The sequence below is a fragment of the Petaurus breviceps genome, unplaced genomic scaffold (genome assembly GCF_028583685.1).
Source record: "Petaurus breviceps papuanus isolate PSGF00001 unplaced genomic scaffold, PetGlider_PUasm1.0 171, whole genome shotgun sequence".
Lineage (NCBI taxonomy): Eukaryota > Metazoa > Chordata > Mammalia > Diprotodontia > Petauridae > Petaurus > Petaurus breviceps.
In genome coordinates, this window is record NW_027185754.1 from 1,031,609 (window position 1) to 1,050,493 (window position 18,885).

The following is an 18,885-nucleotide window of genomic DNA, read 5'->3' on the forward strand; positions in this document are numbered from 1 at the left end:
TATATATATATATATATATATATATATATATATATATATATATATATGAGGGTATATGGCCACATGAATACATATGTGAATATGTGTATATATGTTTACAGGTATACATAGATAGAGAGCACAGGACCAATTTAACAGGAAGGGATGGTACTTAAAAGGTGAAATTAAGAGGTGAGAGATGAATATATTGAGAGGAGATGGGGAGAAACAGAATGGGGTAAACTATCTCATACAGAAAAGCAATGGCAAATGGTTACAATGGAGGTTAAGAATAGGAAGGCAATAGGGAATGGCTCAACCTTATTCCCATTGAATTTGGCTTGAGGAGGGAATGAAATACACACTAAGTAGGGTATCTCACCCTACAGGAGAGTAGGGGGGAAGAGGATGAGAGTGGGTATGATGGAAGGGAGGGCAGGTTGCGGGGGAGAGATGTTGGAAGGACCCACTTTTGAAAAGGGACTGGATCAAAGTAGAGAATAGAACAAGTGGTAGGTTGGATAGGAGGGAGGGAAATATAGTCAGTCTTTTACAATATATCTACTATGTTATTGTTTTGCATTAGCCACACATGTACATCGTATACTGAACTGCTTATCTTCCCAGTAAGGGTGGATGACAAGGGAGAAAGGGAATGAATCTGGAATTCAAAGTTTTAAAATAAAATATTCAAATATATATATATATATATATATATGTGTGTGTGTGTGTGTGTGTGTGTGTGTGTGTGTGTGTGTATACTGTTATCAATTCTATTTTACATGTAATTGAGAAATAAGTTATACAGGCACTGGGGCATAGAGATCCACTGGAAAAGTCAAAAGGGGTGTGGGAGAAAATATGGTAGAGAGCAGATTGGAGGTGGGGATATCTTGTGGGACTGCTGTTTTGGTGGGGTGGGTAGGGGAAAAAAGGGAGAAAATTTGTTACTGAAAATCTGGTAGAAATGAATGATATAAATCTGAAGTTAATAAAGCATTTGAAAAAAAGAAATAGTAAAAACAAGTTAGATGACAAAATTTGAATGGAATGTGAGAAAAATGAAATATTATTATATTGTTGGTGGAGTTGTGAAGTGATTCAGCCATTCTGTAGAACAATTTGGAACTATGCCCAAAGGTTATAAAACTATGCATCCTATTTGAACTAGCAGTATCACTAGTAGGTCTGTATCACAAAAAAGATAAAGAACAAAAAGGAAAATACCTATAAGTAAAAAAAAAGAATATTTATAGTAGTTCTTTTCTGGGGGTAAAAAATTAGCAATTGAGGAAATTTTCATCAATTAGGCAATGACTGAACATGTTGTGACATCTAATTTTTATGGAATACTATTGTTCTTTAAGAAATGATAAGCAGGATGTTCTCAGAAGAACCTGGAAAGACTTTGATGGGCTGATGCAAAATGAAATGTACCGTGTACAAATTAATAGCAATATTGTAAGATGATCAGCTATGAATGACTTAGCTATTCTCAGCAATACAACATTCCAAGACAACTCTGAAGGACTTATAATGAAAAATACTACCATTCCTCAGAGAAAGAAGTGATGGTGTCTTAATACCTATTGAAACATGTTTTTTTTTTTACCTTTCTATATTTTTGAGTGTCTTTTTTCTGTTTTCTTTAAAAATATGACGATTATGGATATATTTTGCATGACTACATGTGTTTAACTTGTATCAAACTGGTTGCCTTTTCAGTGAGGGCTAGTGGGGAGGGAGAAAGAAGAGAATCCAGAACTCATTTTTTTTTTAAAAAAGAATGTGAAAATTTATTTTTATATGTAACTGGGCGATAAATGGTATGGTTTATACTTATATTTATTCTTCTATGATATTAAAATTGTTTTCTAATTGGCATCTTTTTATGTATTTGAAGCTTTTTTTTCCAGTAGTAAAGATGGAGAAAAAAATGTAATGCTAATAATTTATGTGGGATTATCTTATATCTTGCAATCTTGCTAATGTAAATTATGTCAAAGTTTTTTTTAGTTGATTCTCTAGTCTCTTAGTGTACTGTCATATCATCTGCAAGTAGTGATGGTTTTGTTTTCTAATTGCCTCTTCTAGTTCCTTCAGTTTCTTTTTCTTCTCTTACTAGCATAACTAACAATCTAGAGCAATATTGAATAATAGTGGTGATAATGGTATTTTTGCTTCACTTGTAATCTTAAAGGGAAAGCTTCTATCTTATCCCAATTAAAGATAATGCTTCCTTATGGCTTTAGTTAGATACTGCTTATCATTGAAAGGAATGCTCCCTTTATTCTCATGCTTGCTATTGTTTTTATTTATTTTTAATTCTACTTTAGACTCTAGAGCTAAAACACCAATACAGAATAGAGAAAATAAACACAAACACATCATAAGCTTAAGTACGGAATAAGAAAGAAAAACATAAGCATGTTGTGTGTATAGCAGAACATGAGAGAATTCAAAATATGTAACAATAAATTTTCATTCCATTTCCTTTTACTGCACTGAAGTTGCCTTGAGGCCCACGGGGGAATACTTGTGTCTGGTGCTGTACTGAGGGGCTGCCTTGAGGGTTGGCTGGTCTGCTGGAGCCTGTAGGGGTCTGGAAACTTAACTTACCTGATGCTGAGCCAGAGTCCTAATGTATCTGGCATGTGCTAAGGCCAGTACAGCACTTCTGCATTTCCCTAGGACTATGCTGAAGCACATGATGGGGGCCCTGCTGGCAGCTGCCTCTTTGCTTAAGCACCCTTAGGTGGGTGTCTACTTGCTTACCCTGGGCTACACTGAAGCACTTGGTGGTTCTAGGCATTGGAGTCTGTGCATTCACCTGGCTATGCTGAAGCACATAGGAGGTCCTGGTGCCGGCCATAACCTGCTTCACTTCACAGGGGCTTAGAATCTCCAACTGGTTTGCTAGGGTGGGGCTTGCTGCTGGCTTATTGGGACACTTCCTGTCCTAGAAAGGAGTGAAATGCCGATTTTTCAAGTTTCTTGTGTTGAAAAGTTGTCACACTCCATCTTTTTGCTGTTTCTAATGTATCAGGGCTTGTGTGGTGGCATTATTTTATGCTTGTTGGAGGTGACTGTGGGAGAGTTACAGTGATTTGCTGCTTACTCCACCATTTTGGCTCCTGGAAGCTCTTTCCATTCATAAAAATGAAACTTTAATAAATGCAATGGCAGTCAACAAATGAATTAAAGCATTCCTTGTGAAAAAAGTGAAGGAAATACTCTTATTTTATCTTTGTTATTGAAATGAGATTTTCTAAGTAGGGTTAGATCAATGAATTCATTTATTGAATGAATTCATTATATTAGTCTATAAAATATATAAAGTCTATAAAACTCATTATATTAGTCTGTAAAATATCCCAAGAAAACACAAAAATAGTAAAATATTTTTATTAATTATGAAAGTAATATTTGCCACACATTTATCCAACTGATAAAAAAACATCCTAAGGTTTTTATTGTATTTAGAAGGCTGGACAATGGGTCACTTCCTCACCATTAAATCATACATATCTTTGACTCTGTACTATCTTTTCCTTCATATCCAAGCTGTTGTCAAGGGTCTATCCATTGCACTTTTGTAACACCTCTCAAATATGCCCCCTTCTCTTTTGTCACCACTCTGGTGCATTCCCTCATCAACTCATGCCTGGATTCTTCTAATAACCTGCTAGTGGGTCTACCTGCCTCAGGTCTCTAACTATTCATCATCCAATCATCTGTCCAAATGATTTTTTCCCCTAAATCAGAAATGTAGCCATGTCTGCCCATCTCCTTCAATCCAACTCAATGGTCTCCAGTGACTCCTGAAGTTGGGGGTAGCATAAGGGTCCTATATACTGGGCTGTGGAATAGAACCCTAAAAGGGAAAAAGGCCTAAGTTTTATTTCTAAGACTGTCACTAAATTATATGTGATGATCCCTTCCTTCTTTGCACCTTAGTTTTCTTATTTTCAGAATGAAGTGTATAGATTTGATATTTTCTAACCTCACTTATCTATGACTTATGGAGTGCTAAATACCCATTTTATACCGCCAATAATTTAACCACTGTCTAGAACTACTGGAAACATAGTTCAATACTGAGTGCAAGAAGTACACTGCTAACTCAATGGAATGGTCCCATCACAATGAAGATATTTTTTTCTTTAGTCAACCAGGATTCCTGGTCCTGGAGACAGAAGAAACATAAGAAAAAAGAAGAAACACAATGTACTCACAGTTGGAAGAAGCCAGCCAAATTCATCAGTGTTGAATCCAACAATATAGGGGATATGATTGAACTGTTTTTCAGCAAGGAGCTCTTTGGGACTTTTGGGGAAAAATATCCCATCCACAACTGTAGGAGGGATTATAATTTTCTGAAAGAAAAAAAAATTACAAACTTTTTCTCATACTAATCTTAAAACGAAACTATGTGATACTTTTAATGACCTTCCTGTTTCAGCTTTGGAGCAACACATCCTTTCCCCCCATTGATGAGGTCAGAAGGGACAAGAACCTCAAGCTTTATTTTAAAACACAAGGACTTTCATGGGTATTATCTTTATCTCACCCATGGATTATTTGTGAATCAATTCCTTTTTCCTCCCATATAACTGATTTGAACATAATGGATTAGTCTAGTTAAGTGAACCTAATTCAGCTAATATGGCCAAATGTGTAGAAAAAATATGAAGTTACAGAAACTAATCCCTAATAAAAGGTTGACCTGGCTGCACAGATGAAAAATATTAAATGATTTCTTCATCTTTTTGAAACCATGTTTAAGTGCTGCATTCTTTAAGGTATCTTGCATGATTAATCTAGGGGTTCAACTTTTTGTGGTATGGACTCAGAATGTTTTTAAATCCACTAAATAAATAGGGTTACAAAAGAAATCATTATATTGAAATATATCAATTTGATATATAGAAGCATAAAACCAAAATGATTTTAAAAATCCAGTTCATAGATGTGAGCTTAGGAACCTTTCACTAGTTATACAGATCTCTACATCCTATTAACACACTCACTCACACAGATATATACATATATGTATTCATGTATATGAGTGTATATTTGAACATTAAAATCCCCACCACTTTCAGAACCAAGAGTGCAAAGTTTGAGTTAACATTCCATAGTTATGAGACTATGGATAAGTCACTTACTCTCAATACCTCAATTACCTCACCTGTAAATGAAGATAATGATACCTATATCCTGTACCTTATAAGATTATAAGGAAAGAAAAAATTTTAAAAAAATCTCGGGGCGGCCAGGTGGCTCAGCAAGTAAGAGCACTGGCTCCACTGTCAGGATGACCTGGGAATTAAATTCGGGCTCTGATACTTAGCACCACACCCAGAAATAACTGGGCATGTAACCTTGGGCAAGTTGCTTAACCCCGAATGCTTAAAAAAAAATCCAACTGATTGTGTTTATACACTAACTTAGATTAAACAACTAAAATATTGTGTCAATCATGTCCAACACTTTATGACCCCATTTGGAGTTTTCTTGGCAAACATACTACAGAGGTTTGTCATTTCTTTCTCCAGCTCATTTTACAGATGAGGAAACAGAGGAAAATAGGATAAAGTGATTTGCTTAGAATCACACAACTAGTGTCTAAACCATTTTTGAAATCAGGTCTTCCTGAGTCTAGACCCAGTGCTCTACCCACTGTGCCTTCTGATTGCTTTAAGTATAATAGTCCTGTCACAAAACTAAGAATCTCAAAATTGTAAGAGTGCTTAGATGCCATCTTGTCCAATCTATAACTGAAAAGGAATCCCTTCTATGACATACCCAAAGAAATGGGTATCTTTCACCCAAAGACTGCCAATGAGGTGGAATGCTGAACTCTTTAGGTAGCACATTGCACTTTTGGATAGCTCCAGTTGTTAAGAAAAGTTTCCTTATGTCAAACTTTAATCAGGCTTTCTTCATTTCCTTTCACTGTTCTAGGTCTAGTCTATAGGGCCAAAATGAACAAATTTAATTTGCTCTCCCACATGACAGCCTTTCATGCACTTGAAGTAAACTACCTTGTCCCCCTTAAGTCTTTTCTGGCCAATATATCTCTTGATTCTTTACAAGTTCTTCATCTGGCTTAAATTAGAAGTCTGTTAGCCTTCTAATTGCTGTTGTCCAGACAATTTTCAAGATTACTAATGTCCTTAATAAATTATTTTTCTGAGAATTTAATATAGTACTTTGACTGGGGCGGGTATAGGATCTCACTATTCAATAGGTTCCCTGTTCTTAGAAAACAAATCTCTTTTAATGTTGCCCAATTTTGCATTTGCTTCCTTTTCTTTAGGATCAGAGCTTTAGATTTGAGAGCTCTAGATTTGGTGAAAGCAAATTTCAAAGGTCAGTGGAAGGTTGCGTAGGATAATCATAAAAGTAATAATAATAAAAATAGCCCATATTTATGTAACACTTTAAGTTTTCCAAAGGACTACATGTGTTGGCTCATTTGATCCTCAGAACACTGTGAGAAAAATGCAATTATTTTCTCCTTTTTATAGATGAGGAAAATGAGAAAGAAAAGCTTAGTGTTTTGCCCCTCATTATGCAGATTCTAAAAGTTTGAGGTGAAATTTGCCATCAAATCTTCCTGACTCCAGTTCTAGCCAAATTACCTATGAGACCACCTAACTGCTTCTAGTATCCCATGGACTAAAATTCTACAGGAAAAGTCAGTCCAGGAAGAATGAGACTTCTCAAGAATGAAATTGTGAAGATAGAAATAGAAGCAATACCAATGAGTAAGAAAATGGGAGTTTTCTTAAATGACATGGGATACTTTTTTTTCATTTTTAAAAAATATTAATTATATATATATATATATTAAACATTTGATTTTAAAACTTTGAATTCCAGATTCATTCCTTCCTCCTTTGTCACCCACCCTTACAAGGAAGATAAGCAATTCAATAGAGTTTGTACATGTGCAGCTATGCAAAATATTTCCATAGTAGATATATTGTAAAAGACTGACTATATTTCCCTCTCTCCTATCCCAACTCCCACTTGTTCTATTCTCTACTTTGATCCTGTCCCTTTTCAAAAGTGGATGCTTCCAACTTCCCTCCCCCCAGCCTTCCCTCCATTCTTTTATCCTCCCTCTCATCCCCTTCCCCCCTACTCTCCTGTAGGGTGAGATACCCTATTTAGTGTGTTTATCATTCCCTCTCTAAACCGAATTCATTGAGAATAAAGTTGTTCCATTTCCTTTTCCCTCTCTGTTCTTCTCCTGCATTGTAACCATTTTTGCTTGCCTCTTCTATATGAGATAGTTTACCCCATTCTTGCTCTCCCCATCTCTTCTCATTATATTCCTCTCTCACCTCGTAATTTCACATTTTAAGTATCATCTCTTGCCATTAAATTGGTACTGTGTCCTCTATGTATACGTGTACACATATATACACACATTCACTTATGTATTCATATGCCCACATACCCTTCTATTTCGACATATATATGTATGTGTGTACACACACATATACACACACAAACACACAAATATATATATATATATACATACATACATATATATATATACATTTATATTCCCTTCAATTATTCTCATACTGAGAAAAGTTTCATAACTTGCAATTGTCATTATTCCATGTAGGGATGTTAATAGTTCAACTTTGATAAGTTCCTTTTGATTTCTTTTTCCTGTTTACCTTCTCATGCTTCTCTTGTTTCTTGTATCTGAATGCCAACATTTTTATTCAACTGTGTTTCTTTCATCAAGAATTCTTGAAAGTCTCCTATTACGCCAAATGACCATATTTTCCCCTGAAACATGTTACTCAGTTTTGCTGAGTAGGGAATTCATCATTTTAATCCCATCTCCTTTAACCACTGGAATACCATATTCCGAGCTCTTCAATCCCTCAGTGTAGAAACTGCTAGATCCTGTGTTATCCTGATTATGTTTCCTCAATGTTCAAGTTGTTTCTTACCAGCTGCTTGTAATATTTTCTCCTTCATCTTGGAATTCCAGAACCTAGCTATAACATTCCCAGGAGTTTTCTTTTTGGGATCTTTTCAGGGGGTGATTCAGTGTATTCTTTCAACCTCTATTTTGCCCCTTGGTTCTAAAACATCAGGGCTATTTTCCTTGAGGATTTCTTGAAGGATAATATCTAGGTTCTTTTTTTGATCATGGCTTTCAGAAAGTCCAATAATTTTTAAATTATTTCTCCTGGATCTATTTTCCAAGTCACTGGTTTTCCCAGTGAGATATTTCACATCGCTTTCTATTTTTTCATTTATTTGGATCAGGTAATAATATCTTGATCTCTCATAATGTCACTAGTTTCCATTTGCTACAGTCTAATTCTCAAGGAAGGATTCTCTTCAGTATGCTTTTAAGTTTCTTTTTCCATCTGGCAAAATTTGTCTTTTTAAAGCATTCTTCTCTTCATTGGCTTTTTGAGCCTCTTTTGCCATTTCAGTTAGTCTATTTTTAAGGTGTTATTTTCTTTAGTAAGGTTATTGACCCTTATTTCATAATTTTATTGCATTGTTCTCATTTCTCTTCCCAATTTTTCCTCCACTACTCTTATTTGGTTTTCAAAATCCTTCTTAAGATCCCCTATGGCCTGTAACCAGCTTGTATTTTTCTGGGAAGCTTGGTGTCAGGGTTCTGACTTCACTGTCTTCCTCTTGTTCCATGCTTCGATCCTTTTTGTCCCCAAAATAGGAGTGTAATGTCGGATTGCTCTGCTTGGTTTGCTTCCTTTGCCTGCTTATGTTGCCACTCAATTACTTGACTTTTGGGCTTCTTCCCACAGTAGGACTGTGCCACCAGAAGGGAGCTTTGCCCCAAATGCTAGGGTTTTCTCAGCTGCCAAAGGTATTAGTTGGGTGCCCTTGCTGAAGCCTCCACATGCTCTGGCAAGTTGGTCACACACCCCAGGACCTCCACCCTAGACTGCAATCCAGATCCAAGCAGGTTAAAGCAAGAGCAAGTACCCCTCAGACTTTTTGCTTGTTCGCCCTGCACTCTGCATGCCAGGAGCTGAAGCTGCCATGTGGCAGCAGCTCCATTCCTCCGGCACCTCAGCGGCTACTCCCTGCAGGGGATAAACGTCAACCCCATTCCCAACTACTGGGGCCCAAATTCCACACTGTACTGACCTCTCACTTTGTAATTAGCATCTATCTGTTGATAATTCTGGAAACTGCCCAAGCTGCTGGTGATCTAAAGTCCTTCCAGTAGGTGGCTAAGACATCAAGCTCAAGAAGGGCTGGGCTTGGTTCACAAAGTGTTGTGCTGGCCACTTGCTGCCAGTCTGCCAGGATGTCCTCAGTGGGAGATTAGCTTCTCTGTGTCATTTTCTGGATTCTGTAGCTCCAAAGTTTGTTCAGAGTCACCTTTTACATGAATTAGAGGATGTGGAACCTGGAGCCCTGTGGAAGTCCTCTTTCTACTCTGCCATCTTGACTCTGCCCCCCACTACTCCCCCCCAATCCCCACAGGATACTTTTCAGCTGCAGTTTTTTTTTTTCCCCAAATGTATGTGAAAGAAATGTAAACAAAGCCTCCAACTGGGGCAACAAGGATGGTGAAGGTCCTTGATTTCATGTCATATAAATTGTGTTGAAGAAGCTTGGTATCATTAGCCCAAAGTTAAAGACTTAGGGGTATTATGACAGATGTGTTCAAGTATGGAAAGCTGTCATAGAGATTGGATATGTTTCCTTAGGCTACACCAGGTAGAACCAGGAGCAATGTGTACAAATTATGTAGAAAAAAATAAAGATTTTAGGAAATGGTAATTTCTCTTAGGAGTTACATGGTACAACTCATATGTGAAAGGAATCCCCACTGTAATATACCAGAAAGCGATTTATCAGTGTCTCCCATCTGATAAGGAGGAATCCACTATCTCTTTAGTTTTGGTCTTTCTAATTCTTAAATATTGAGATTCTATGAATAAAATTATACATATGTACAAAAATTCCTCACCTACAAATTAATGTCCATTATCCTATTTAATACTAGCTATATAATAATTTCATATAAAAGTTAAGGAAAATGTGACAGAAAAGTATTATACACTCTTTGATTCCTAGAGATAAAAGAGACAATAGAGATAGTTTAGTGTAATTCTGTTATTTGTCAAATTTTGATCAAACACGTATTATGGGCTAGCCATGGAGAATACAAAGATAACCTAAACAGTCTTTATATTCAAAGTTTTCATGTTTTTCTATAAATTTAACATTTATTTTTCTTTTTCACTTGAAGAAGAGGAAGCAGATGCTTAGGAGGAAGTATAGAGTTAGGAATTATAGCCTAATTCCATATCACCTGACTTTTAATCCAGGGTTCTTTCCACTATATCATGATTCTACTAGAGCAATCCGAATTTAGAGATGGTGGGATTGGAGGGAAATTGTTGTTCCTCTTTAATTATTAGTCCAAGAAGATTTATTAGAGCAGGTAGGATTTAAGGGATAATTTGAGGTTAAAAGTAATCCTAGAGTCATCTATAAATATTGTAATGGGGACTAACTTTAAAACAATGGGAGCTATGGGCCTAGGGAGAAAGTTTATTATTACAGAACTGAGTAGTACAGAAATATTGGAATCTCTAACAGTTTTACTAAATAATTAGCCCAAAGTAAAAATTTACAGACATTTATCCTCATAGGTTATATAAGAGGTGGTTGCCATTAGCAATCATAGCCTTCCTTGCCTGGAGCCTTGGCAATATCACTTAAAAACTGTTATTCCCAGATTAAGTATTTCCGTAGAGGACTGCTCTGAAAGTGAAAAAGAACAATGTTGGTTTCTTGAAGATGGCATTTTCATTAGTGGTTAATATGGAATATGAACCTGGCAGAAGCCTGGGAATGGGGCAGACTGTTCTAGGCTATAGGACTGAAATAACTCCTTGAAATAGAGTTGCCTTCCTTGTTTTTAACTGGAGATAAAGAAATCAAAACTCAAACAATTTTAAAAACGTAAGGATGTCTAACCTGTGTGGGGTCTCCTACGAAATCCATGCTGAAGAATCCCTGTGAACAGAAACAAAACTGGGTGAGAAAAAATTCCCAGAAAGTTCTTATCTTGTTGCTTTCCTTGACTTTTTCATACTTTGTCAAGATTCGGTTCAGGTATGAAGTACAAGGATTTCTGGTCCCTGTGCTTCACTGAAGTAGTAAAGTCTGGCTATAGGATCTCTAAAGAGAGTCACAACGTCACTTAATATTCCAACTTTGAGCAACCACCTAAGAATCTAGAGTCCTTTGCTCTGCTACCTATACTTTCCCCAACCTTCTGGAAGAAAAGCCAGAACAAGCACATATGCTTACAACTAGGAAGAGGGGCACTTTGCCCCAGATATATTGAAATTATTACAGAAATTAACACTTAGCATTTTGAACACATCTGAAAAAGGCCAATGTTCTGAATTTATAGAATGACTGGATTCCCAAAAACTTAGATACTAGTCCCTAACAAACTGGGTTCATATGTACAAAGTAGCAAATCATGGAAACTGTACAAATCATTCCTGGTCCAACAAATGAATTTGACTTCACTTATTTGGGTGTGTCTCATTGTCAATTTGTTTGGGGCTTTCGTAGATCTAAATAATTATCCCAAGTCTGTATTTTGTTTATACACATTGCAATACTAACTTAACCCTTTGTCATATGGGCCTCAATGTGAAATGTAGATTTCTCTCTAGGATGGCCTATGCTATGAAGCTCCTTCTCTTCAGGCAATGACTTCTTAGTCATGTGTATATGAAGACTTTCCTAGAAATACTGACTCTATGGTGTCCTGATGTGAGGCGGGACATCAAGGACACTTCTGGTCAAGCACCTTGTGTGTAGGCAGGTAGATATCAGAAATGAAACCTGGAAAATCCTTTACTAGATCATGATGTGGGTGAGTTTCAAATTAAAAAAGGTGAGTTGGTAAGACCTTTGTGAAAGTCAGAGCTGTATGTAACACAGGGAAATCAAGACTTTTCTCCAAGACATTAAAAGAGATTGTTATAAATACTTATATCCCTTAGGACCAGAGGTACAACTGAATAGCACTGGGTTAACAAAAATAATTAATGTAATGCTTAGTATTGGGGGAGGGGTGTAGCCTTCATGACACATGTTGTCTGATTATGTCTGACCTTTTAACTGAATCCAAACTTTACATGACAACTTTGGTTCTCCAACCCTGGCCTTAGTTCCTTTGTACAAGGGTGGCTTTCCTGGCTTTCCCAGCAGGCCCAACCTCTTCTCACCTCTCTTCCCAAATCAAGGAACCCCTCAGGGATGTTCAAGGGATCATTTAGTCACACCTAAAACCAGGTTCAAAAATTGCTTATTATGTCTCTTTTGAAAATAAATGCTTCTTCCTAACTCATTGATCAGTAATTCTGCAGGGCAATGCTTCTCTTCCATTGCAGACCATCCAAGTTGTCTAGGAAAACTAGAGGGTGAGAAGAGATCATGTAAGGTGATGCTTTTTAAGTGAAAGGGGCCAGAACTCTAAGGTTACCTACCATCTTTTGAGCCACATCCAGGATCTCTTCTTCTGTCTTCTGACGCATACAGTGAACCATACTGGCTGAAGTGGTTGCTTTACACCCAGCAATGGTTGCAATTTTCTGTAACAAAATTTAACAGGGACAACCTAATATTGATGAAAGTATGACATGATACATGGCAAACGATTCCTGAATGGAAGCCGGAGGAGCAAAATTCAAAAAGCTCTACTCCCTCTTGTGTAATTTGTAATCACAAAAATAGTTTAGTACACCAGTCACTGAAACAACTTAAGATCTCAACTATTGGGCTCAGCAATAACTATTTAACCAAACTACTAGAAAAAGTAGACAGCAGTATGGCAGATACTTGGTTTAGACCAATACCTCATATGATGTACCAAGAGAAGTTCTAAATGGATTCATGACCTGCATATAAAATGCCACATCATAAACAAACTAGAGGACAAGGGTGAAATTCTCTTTTTAGATCAATGAATAGAGGAAGAGGTCATGGTCTTACAAGGAACACAAAAGATCCCAGAAGATAAAGAATTTTGATTTTATATATATATATATATATATATATATATATATATATATACACATATATATATACATATATATATATATACATATTTTAACAAATAATCCAGTTCAGTTAAGATTAAAAGGGAAACAGTAAAGTGATAACAGCTGCGTTTCTAAAATATAGCAGGAACTTATTCACATTTGAAGAATATGTATTATTCAACAATCAAGTTATTAAATATCTGAAAATTTAGTTCTCAAGTGAAAAATCTAAGCTACTTGGAATCATTTAAAAATGTTTGAAATCAATAATTAGAAAAAATGAAAACTTCTCTGAGGTCACCCATCAGATTGGAGAAATTGACCAAAAAAAAAATTTACAGAAGTTGCCAGAGATTCAGGAAGAGGGTATTAATGCAGACAATGAAGCTGGGAAATGGTCTAGACATTTTAGAAATGGATTTGAAACTATTGTTAAAACATTGCTATTCTATATACACCCTTTGACCTAGAGATAACTCTTTTGAGTCCATATTTCTAAAGTGATCAAAATAAAAAGGAAAGTATGCTATATGTACAAAAATTCTAAGAACTTTTGGTAAAGTCAAAGAAAAAGTGAATAGTAGACAAATTATGGTATATCAACATTATGGAAATATTTTTGTTATCAAAGAAATGGTGAAGGGGATGTTTTCAGAGAAATGTGCAAAAACTTGTATGAACTGAACACAAATTGAGATGAACCAGGAGAAAAATTTGTATAGCAAAAGAATTTTAGAGAGAAACAATTTTGAAGGATTTAAGAACTCAGATCAACAAAATGGTGAATGATGATTCCAAAGGACTGATATTTTAAATCTTGACTATCTCCTGAGAGAGACATAATGGACTAATATGAAAAAGAAGAAATACATTTTAACTTAGCTATTGTTGGAACTTTTGCTTGACGATGAATGTTTATTGTAAGACTTTTGGGGTGTTTTCTCTTTTCTTTTCTAGTGGGGAAGAGAGTTGGTAGACAAAAGTTATATATTTGCTTATTAAAAAAATAATTAATTAACAAAGTCCTTCCTGTGGATTTAAACAAGTCAATTCATTTTTAATCTAATTATATCTTTAGTAAGCTAATTAAGTATATGAATGAGCAAATTAAAACATTATAAAAAAACAACAGTGATTTTCACCTTAATTACCAACAGAATCATATTATCACATACTTTTAAAAAGCAAAAATTCATTATATTTAGACTTACTTAAAATGTAATTGGGTTCAAAATGTTCAGCAATTTTAGAGACAACATATCTGGATGAAATATCCACTTACCTAAATCATCTCTCTTTAAACTATCCAAACTTTTCATAAAAAGTGATAACACTTTAAACAGAACACTATCATTCAGACATGAAATTCCATTGAGAAGCTGAATGTAACATATTCTTCAACTTGGTGTCTATTTTGACTCAAAAAATCAATTTATTATGGTGGAGAACAAATTAATAAACTGGAGGGAGAAGTATCCAAGAGATTCATGGAAGGCCATGTTTGAGGGTCCTCAGTTGAAATAGTTGCCTAACCTCATTTCCATGTAATTATTCATGACACCTTCCTTAGTGAATAATATATCATCCTTCTTGAGCAGGTAACATTTCTAAAAAACATTCCTCACCACAGTACTGTGAGGGAGGTAGGGCAAATACTACCGGGATTTTACAAAAACATCTGTTGTCACCACCCTGGCCCTGGGTTTGTGCCTATGAAAGATGCTCCCATTAAATAGGGTCCAAGTGGAGAAAACAAGACTAGGTGGATTCAGGGCCTTGCCCTCCTGGTCTGGGAGGCACAGGTCAAAGCTGACATTTCTTCTGCATCCTTAACACAGCAATGCATCTCCACTGATTGAGCCACCAGCTTGAAATATAGTAAATGTGTCAGGAATTAGTGAAATGTCATACTGTATTTCTACCTTTTAATCAAACACCAGAAATATGTAAAAAATATGGAAAAATATATGAGTGCAAAATGGAGCAGAATATATGTTACCAAGTTTATAAAAAAAAATCCTCACCAAGCTCTCCTTGGACTAAATGGCTAACTAGCAGCTCTAATCGCCTGGAACTTCATGTCACAACTAATTCATGCAGCACATGAAGGTCAATTATTTACAAAGAATTGTGGGTTTATCTTGTTGCTCAGGCATCGTTTGGCCAATGGTCAAGTACATCAACTTCAGGTACTCATGGTCATAGATTTTCCAGTCATTTGCATGACATGCTTACAATCCTTTTCGTTCCCAATCATACTTTCATTCTTCATTTGTTTTCCATCTAAACCTATTAGGTTCTCTATGATCTTTCAGAGAAAACACAGAGCACTTGTATCACTACCTACTTTGGCACTTATCTATATCTGTAGTATGATAGTTTTGGGAAAGGACAGGAAAAGCAGACTGCCTTAATGCCATGTCCTTCAGGATATGGCTTCCTTTAATATCATCTGATAATCACTTAGTACCTAACGCTATGGATCTTTGGTTTTCTTAAAACTAATATTAATTGCTTGATTATCAGCTTATCGTCAGACAGGTTGGGTTCACCTTCTGTAGATGAAAATCTCATCTGGAAGATGGCAAGATATTCCTTTTGAAACTGCTTTAAATTTTTTCTTTTGTTTTTCTATTAGAGTTAAACTTTTAATAACATTTTCCAAAAGTTCTATAATTGCAGACTGAGAGGTAGAAAATTTCTGTTCATCAAATGCCTAGGTGCTTATCTGCTTACAATATGAGTAAGTTGACAAAGCAGCAATAATTTCATCCTCAGGATATGCAATATAGCATTTCCTTAGGTAATCAAGGCACTTCTCCATGGTGGCCTGTATGTATTATGACACTTGAAGAATTTCTTGATGATGATCAATCAGAGAGGAAACTAATCGTGTAGCAACTTCAGCACAGCACAGCATGCTTTGCGAAAGTGTCTATACCATGAGTGACCTTGTCCCCATTGCGTCATGAAGTTTGGGCATATTAGCATCCCGACTCATCCTAGAAACCATTCTTATTAGAAGTTTAAACTTTCTCTGGTTTGGTAGAGGAAACAACAAGCAGCATATTTGTAGGGTGCCAATGGCAACTCTCTCTATGTGATCCTGCAGTAAATTCTACATGCCAGTCAGTATAGAAGAAATTGTATGGAAAAAACTTCCCTGAAAGCTCTAAGGCACTTTGGCAGAATCTTTTCCTGACTGTGGTTCTGGAATTCCAAGGCTCATTTCCCATGGCTACTGTAATGGGAATGTAAATTTTGAAGATCTTCCCTGCCCCTAGGCTAAAGTGCACCTGGAGCCTGGGTGGGAGGCTTGTTTTTCAGCAGATACTTTGTGATTGGCCAGTGAGTCAATAAGGTTGTTACATTCTCTGAGCCAGCAGAAGGCTATATAAGCCCTGATGTGTAGCTTTGTTTTGGGGCTCACTTTGAGAAGTGTTCTGTGATTTGATCAGATGAAACTCTGGGAAGCCGTTGTCCAGAGTCTTTGAAACACAGATGTTGTTTGGTATGGATGTAATGGTTGGACAGATTGGAAATCTGTCTACTTGATCTGTTTCTGTCTTGATAATTCTGTCTGTATATTCTGAAGTTCAGGGTGCTGACCTCTTTCCCCTGAACTAGGTAAATGATACATCTATGAATGATTAAAGTAAGCTTGTTAACCCATTTTGAGTTGCTTTCCTTTATCAAAGCAGATCTAAGAACCTGTGGTGGCAGCGACCCTGGGGACGCTGGGGTGCTTGCTGATACAGCTACAGACATCTGTTTTGCTCTGTCCAAGGTGAACCATGCAATTTGGTCTCATGGTAATTTCAACATTAGACATATTGATGAGGCAACTTCTCCTATGATTACTAAAAAGTAAAATTTGAGACCTAAAAAGCTGCTTTGATTTGAGTTTCCCATTGCATGATTCCTCTTGCTCTTGAATAGTAATTGTGGATATTCTATTAAAACCGATACATCTTGATTTTTGACTTTCCCCATCTGAATAAATATTCAGTTTGGCATTTTATTTGGATTTAAAATCTAAGAATTGTTTTTCCTTATTTTGTCCTGCTACATTAAGATTAGTCTAATTGAAGCTTGGGTCTTATGTAACTAATTCCTGAAGCATCTACAGTTTTTTTTCCAAAGAATAGTACCTTGGCTTAAGCTTAGATAAAGACAAAACAGGTTCGTTTTTCAAACTTGTTAAGTTTTGACAATTCCCCCCAATGAATATATTAGCCCTGGGTCTTCTGTTGCTTGGGTCAGCATGTGGCCACTTCTTAGTGCCTTGGTTTTTATATTCCTGCTCTTTTATATGATGAATCTCAGAGATTTCTGATACTTCCTGATGCTTCCCTTTATGAAGCATACTAAGAAAAAAGACGCTCTGTTGATTTGAAAGAGTTCACATTGTTTACATGGAGGGTTTTGAAGACTGTGGATCATCTTGGATTTTATTCTTTCCAGTGGTTCTATTTGGAACTGTGATGCAACCACAGACAAGTAATGTATTATCAAATAACTCATAATATTCTGAAGTAAGTAGCAGCTCTGGAATATCTAGAAAATAGTCAGCAATGGTTCAGAATATATGTCATTGAAATCCAACATAAGTGTTTGACTCGGGTCATTACTTCTTGTCTAATTTGCTAGGGATTTCATAGCAGATAATACTCAGTGGGGAAGGTCATCTGCTTTGTTTTGCAGTACAACCATTCCACTTTTACTTCTATTATTTATGTTATATATGACATGCTGAGGTATTACTTGTGCTGAATCCAAGACTTTTTCTAAAGGTGGTGTACCTAAACTGCCTTGTAAGATCATCAAAATAATATGTCTGCAAATTTCTCTGTTTCTTGACTTATTTCCCATTCTTCTACTGGGTTTTCTTTATTTTCATTTCCAATATCACGTCTACCATTTTCTGTATTTTCCTGATAGATGTGTTTTTAGGAGTTCTTCAACATAAAAGTGATAACTTAAAGATATTTTCTTTCTTTTTAGATTGATTTTCTAAGCTGCTTTTTCTCAATTCTGGATGACAGCATAGTACACTTTTAAGTGGAGAAGTTTTAGAAAACCTGAAAAACTGACTTGTCATAAAGAGTTTCTGATCTACATCTTCCTTTAATATCTTCAACTGCATGATTCTTGAGGAATTTTCTTAACAGCTGAAGAGTCTGTGGTCTTGTAACTTCAGGCGCCAAATTGCTATTACTATTTAATAGTTCATAAAGCCAATCTGTGGCTCCACAGGCAATAAAATAGTTGCTACAATTTTAAAATGCTATTGGTGTTTTCTTAGAAGCATTCCTGCTTAAAAACAGGCAATAACTTTATTCAACTGCTTGGTGGCCCAGTAGGGCCCCAGAGTACTCCCTCTCTGCTCTCCATGCTCCCTGATGGGCTGAACTAGGGCCATGGGCCTCACCCCATGGTGGCACCCAGAGCCTGAGCAGTAAAGCCTCCCCAGCCTCTCCTGCCACCCTCCAGCTGGGGCACTAACTCTACCAAGTCAATTCTTTTTGCAGGGATTTCATTTTTACCTTTGTAAAATGAGAGGATTTCCCTAAATTATTTCTAATATTAATTATAGAACTAAATCCTGTAAGTCTGTAAATGGGGTTAAGTTTTTTTAGAGGCATATAATGTCACAAAACCAACCTCAGCTGTTGATTTGATGTCAGAAATAAATATGGATTCCACAATGGCAACTCCACTCTCTGAAATGGCTCGGTGGAAGAGGTTTTTCGTCAAAGGAGAAAGAACCTGAGGGGGAAATGAGAAAAGAGGAAGGGAGATTATGATT

General features: G+C 36.3%; 2 protein-coding genes and 1 pseudogene across 2 annotated transcripts in view; 1 reads left to right on the forward strand and 2 right to left on the reverse strand.

Moving 5' to 3' along the window:
* The window catches only part of LOC138157033 (liver carboxylesterase 1-like), a 280,580-nt gene that overhangs the window by 225,357 nt on the left and 36,338 nt on the right, over positions 1 to 18,885 (forward strand). The gene's annotated exons all lie outside the window — the stretch shown is intronic.
* LOC138157206 (liver carboxylesterase 1-like) overlaps positions 1 to 18,885 on the reverse strand; it is a 74,555-nt gene that overhangs the window by 19,914 nt on the left and 35,756 nt on the right. Inside the window, exons 3-6 of the mRNA XM_069082786.1 lie at positions 18,741 to 18,845; positions 12,522 to 12,626; positions 10,990 to 11,028; positions 4,215 to 4,355 (exon numbers count right to left, since the gene is read on the reverse strand). Coding sequence (XP_068938887.1) covers positions 4,215 to 4,355; positions 10,990 to 11,028; positions 12,522 to 12,626; positions 18,741 to 18,845 — 390 coding nt within the window. The remainder of the gene's footprint in view (positions 1 to 4,214; positions 4,356 to 10,989; positions 11,029 to 12,521; positions 12,627 to 18,740; positions 18,846 to 18,885) is intronic.
* On the reverse strand, positions 15,540 to 18,498 carry LOC138157207 (DEP domain-containing protein 1A pseudogene; annotated as a pseudogene).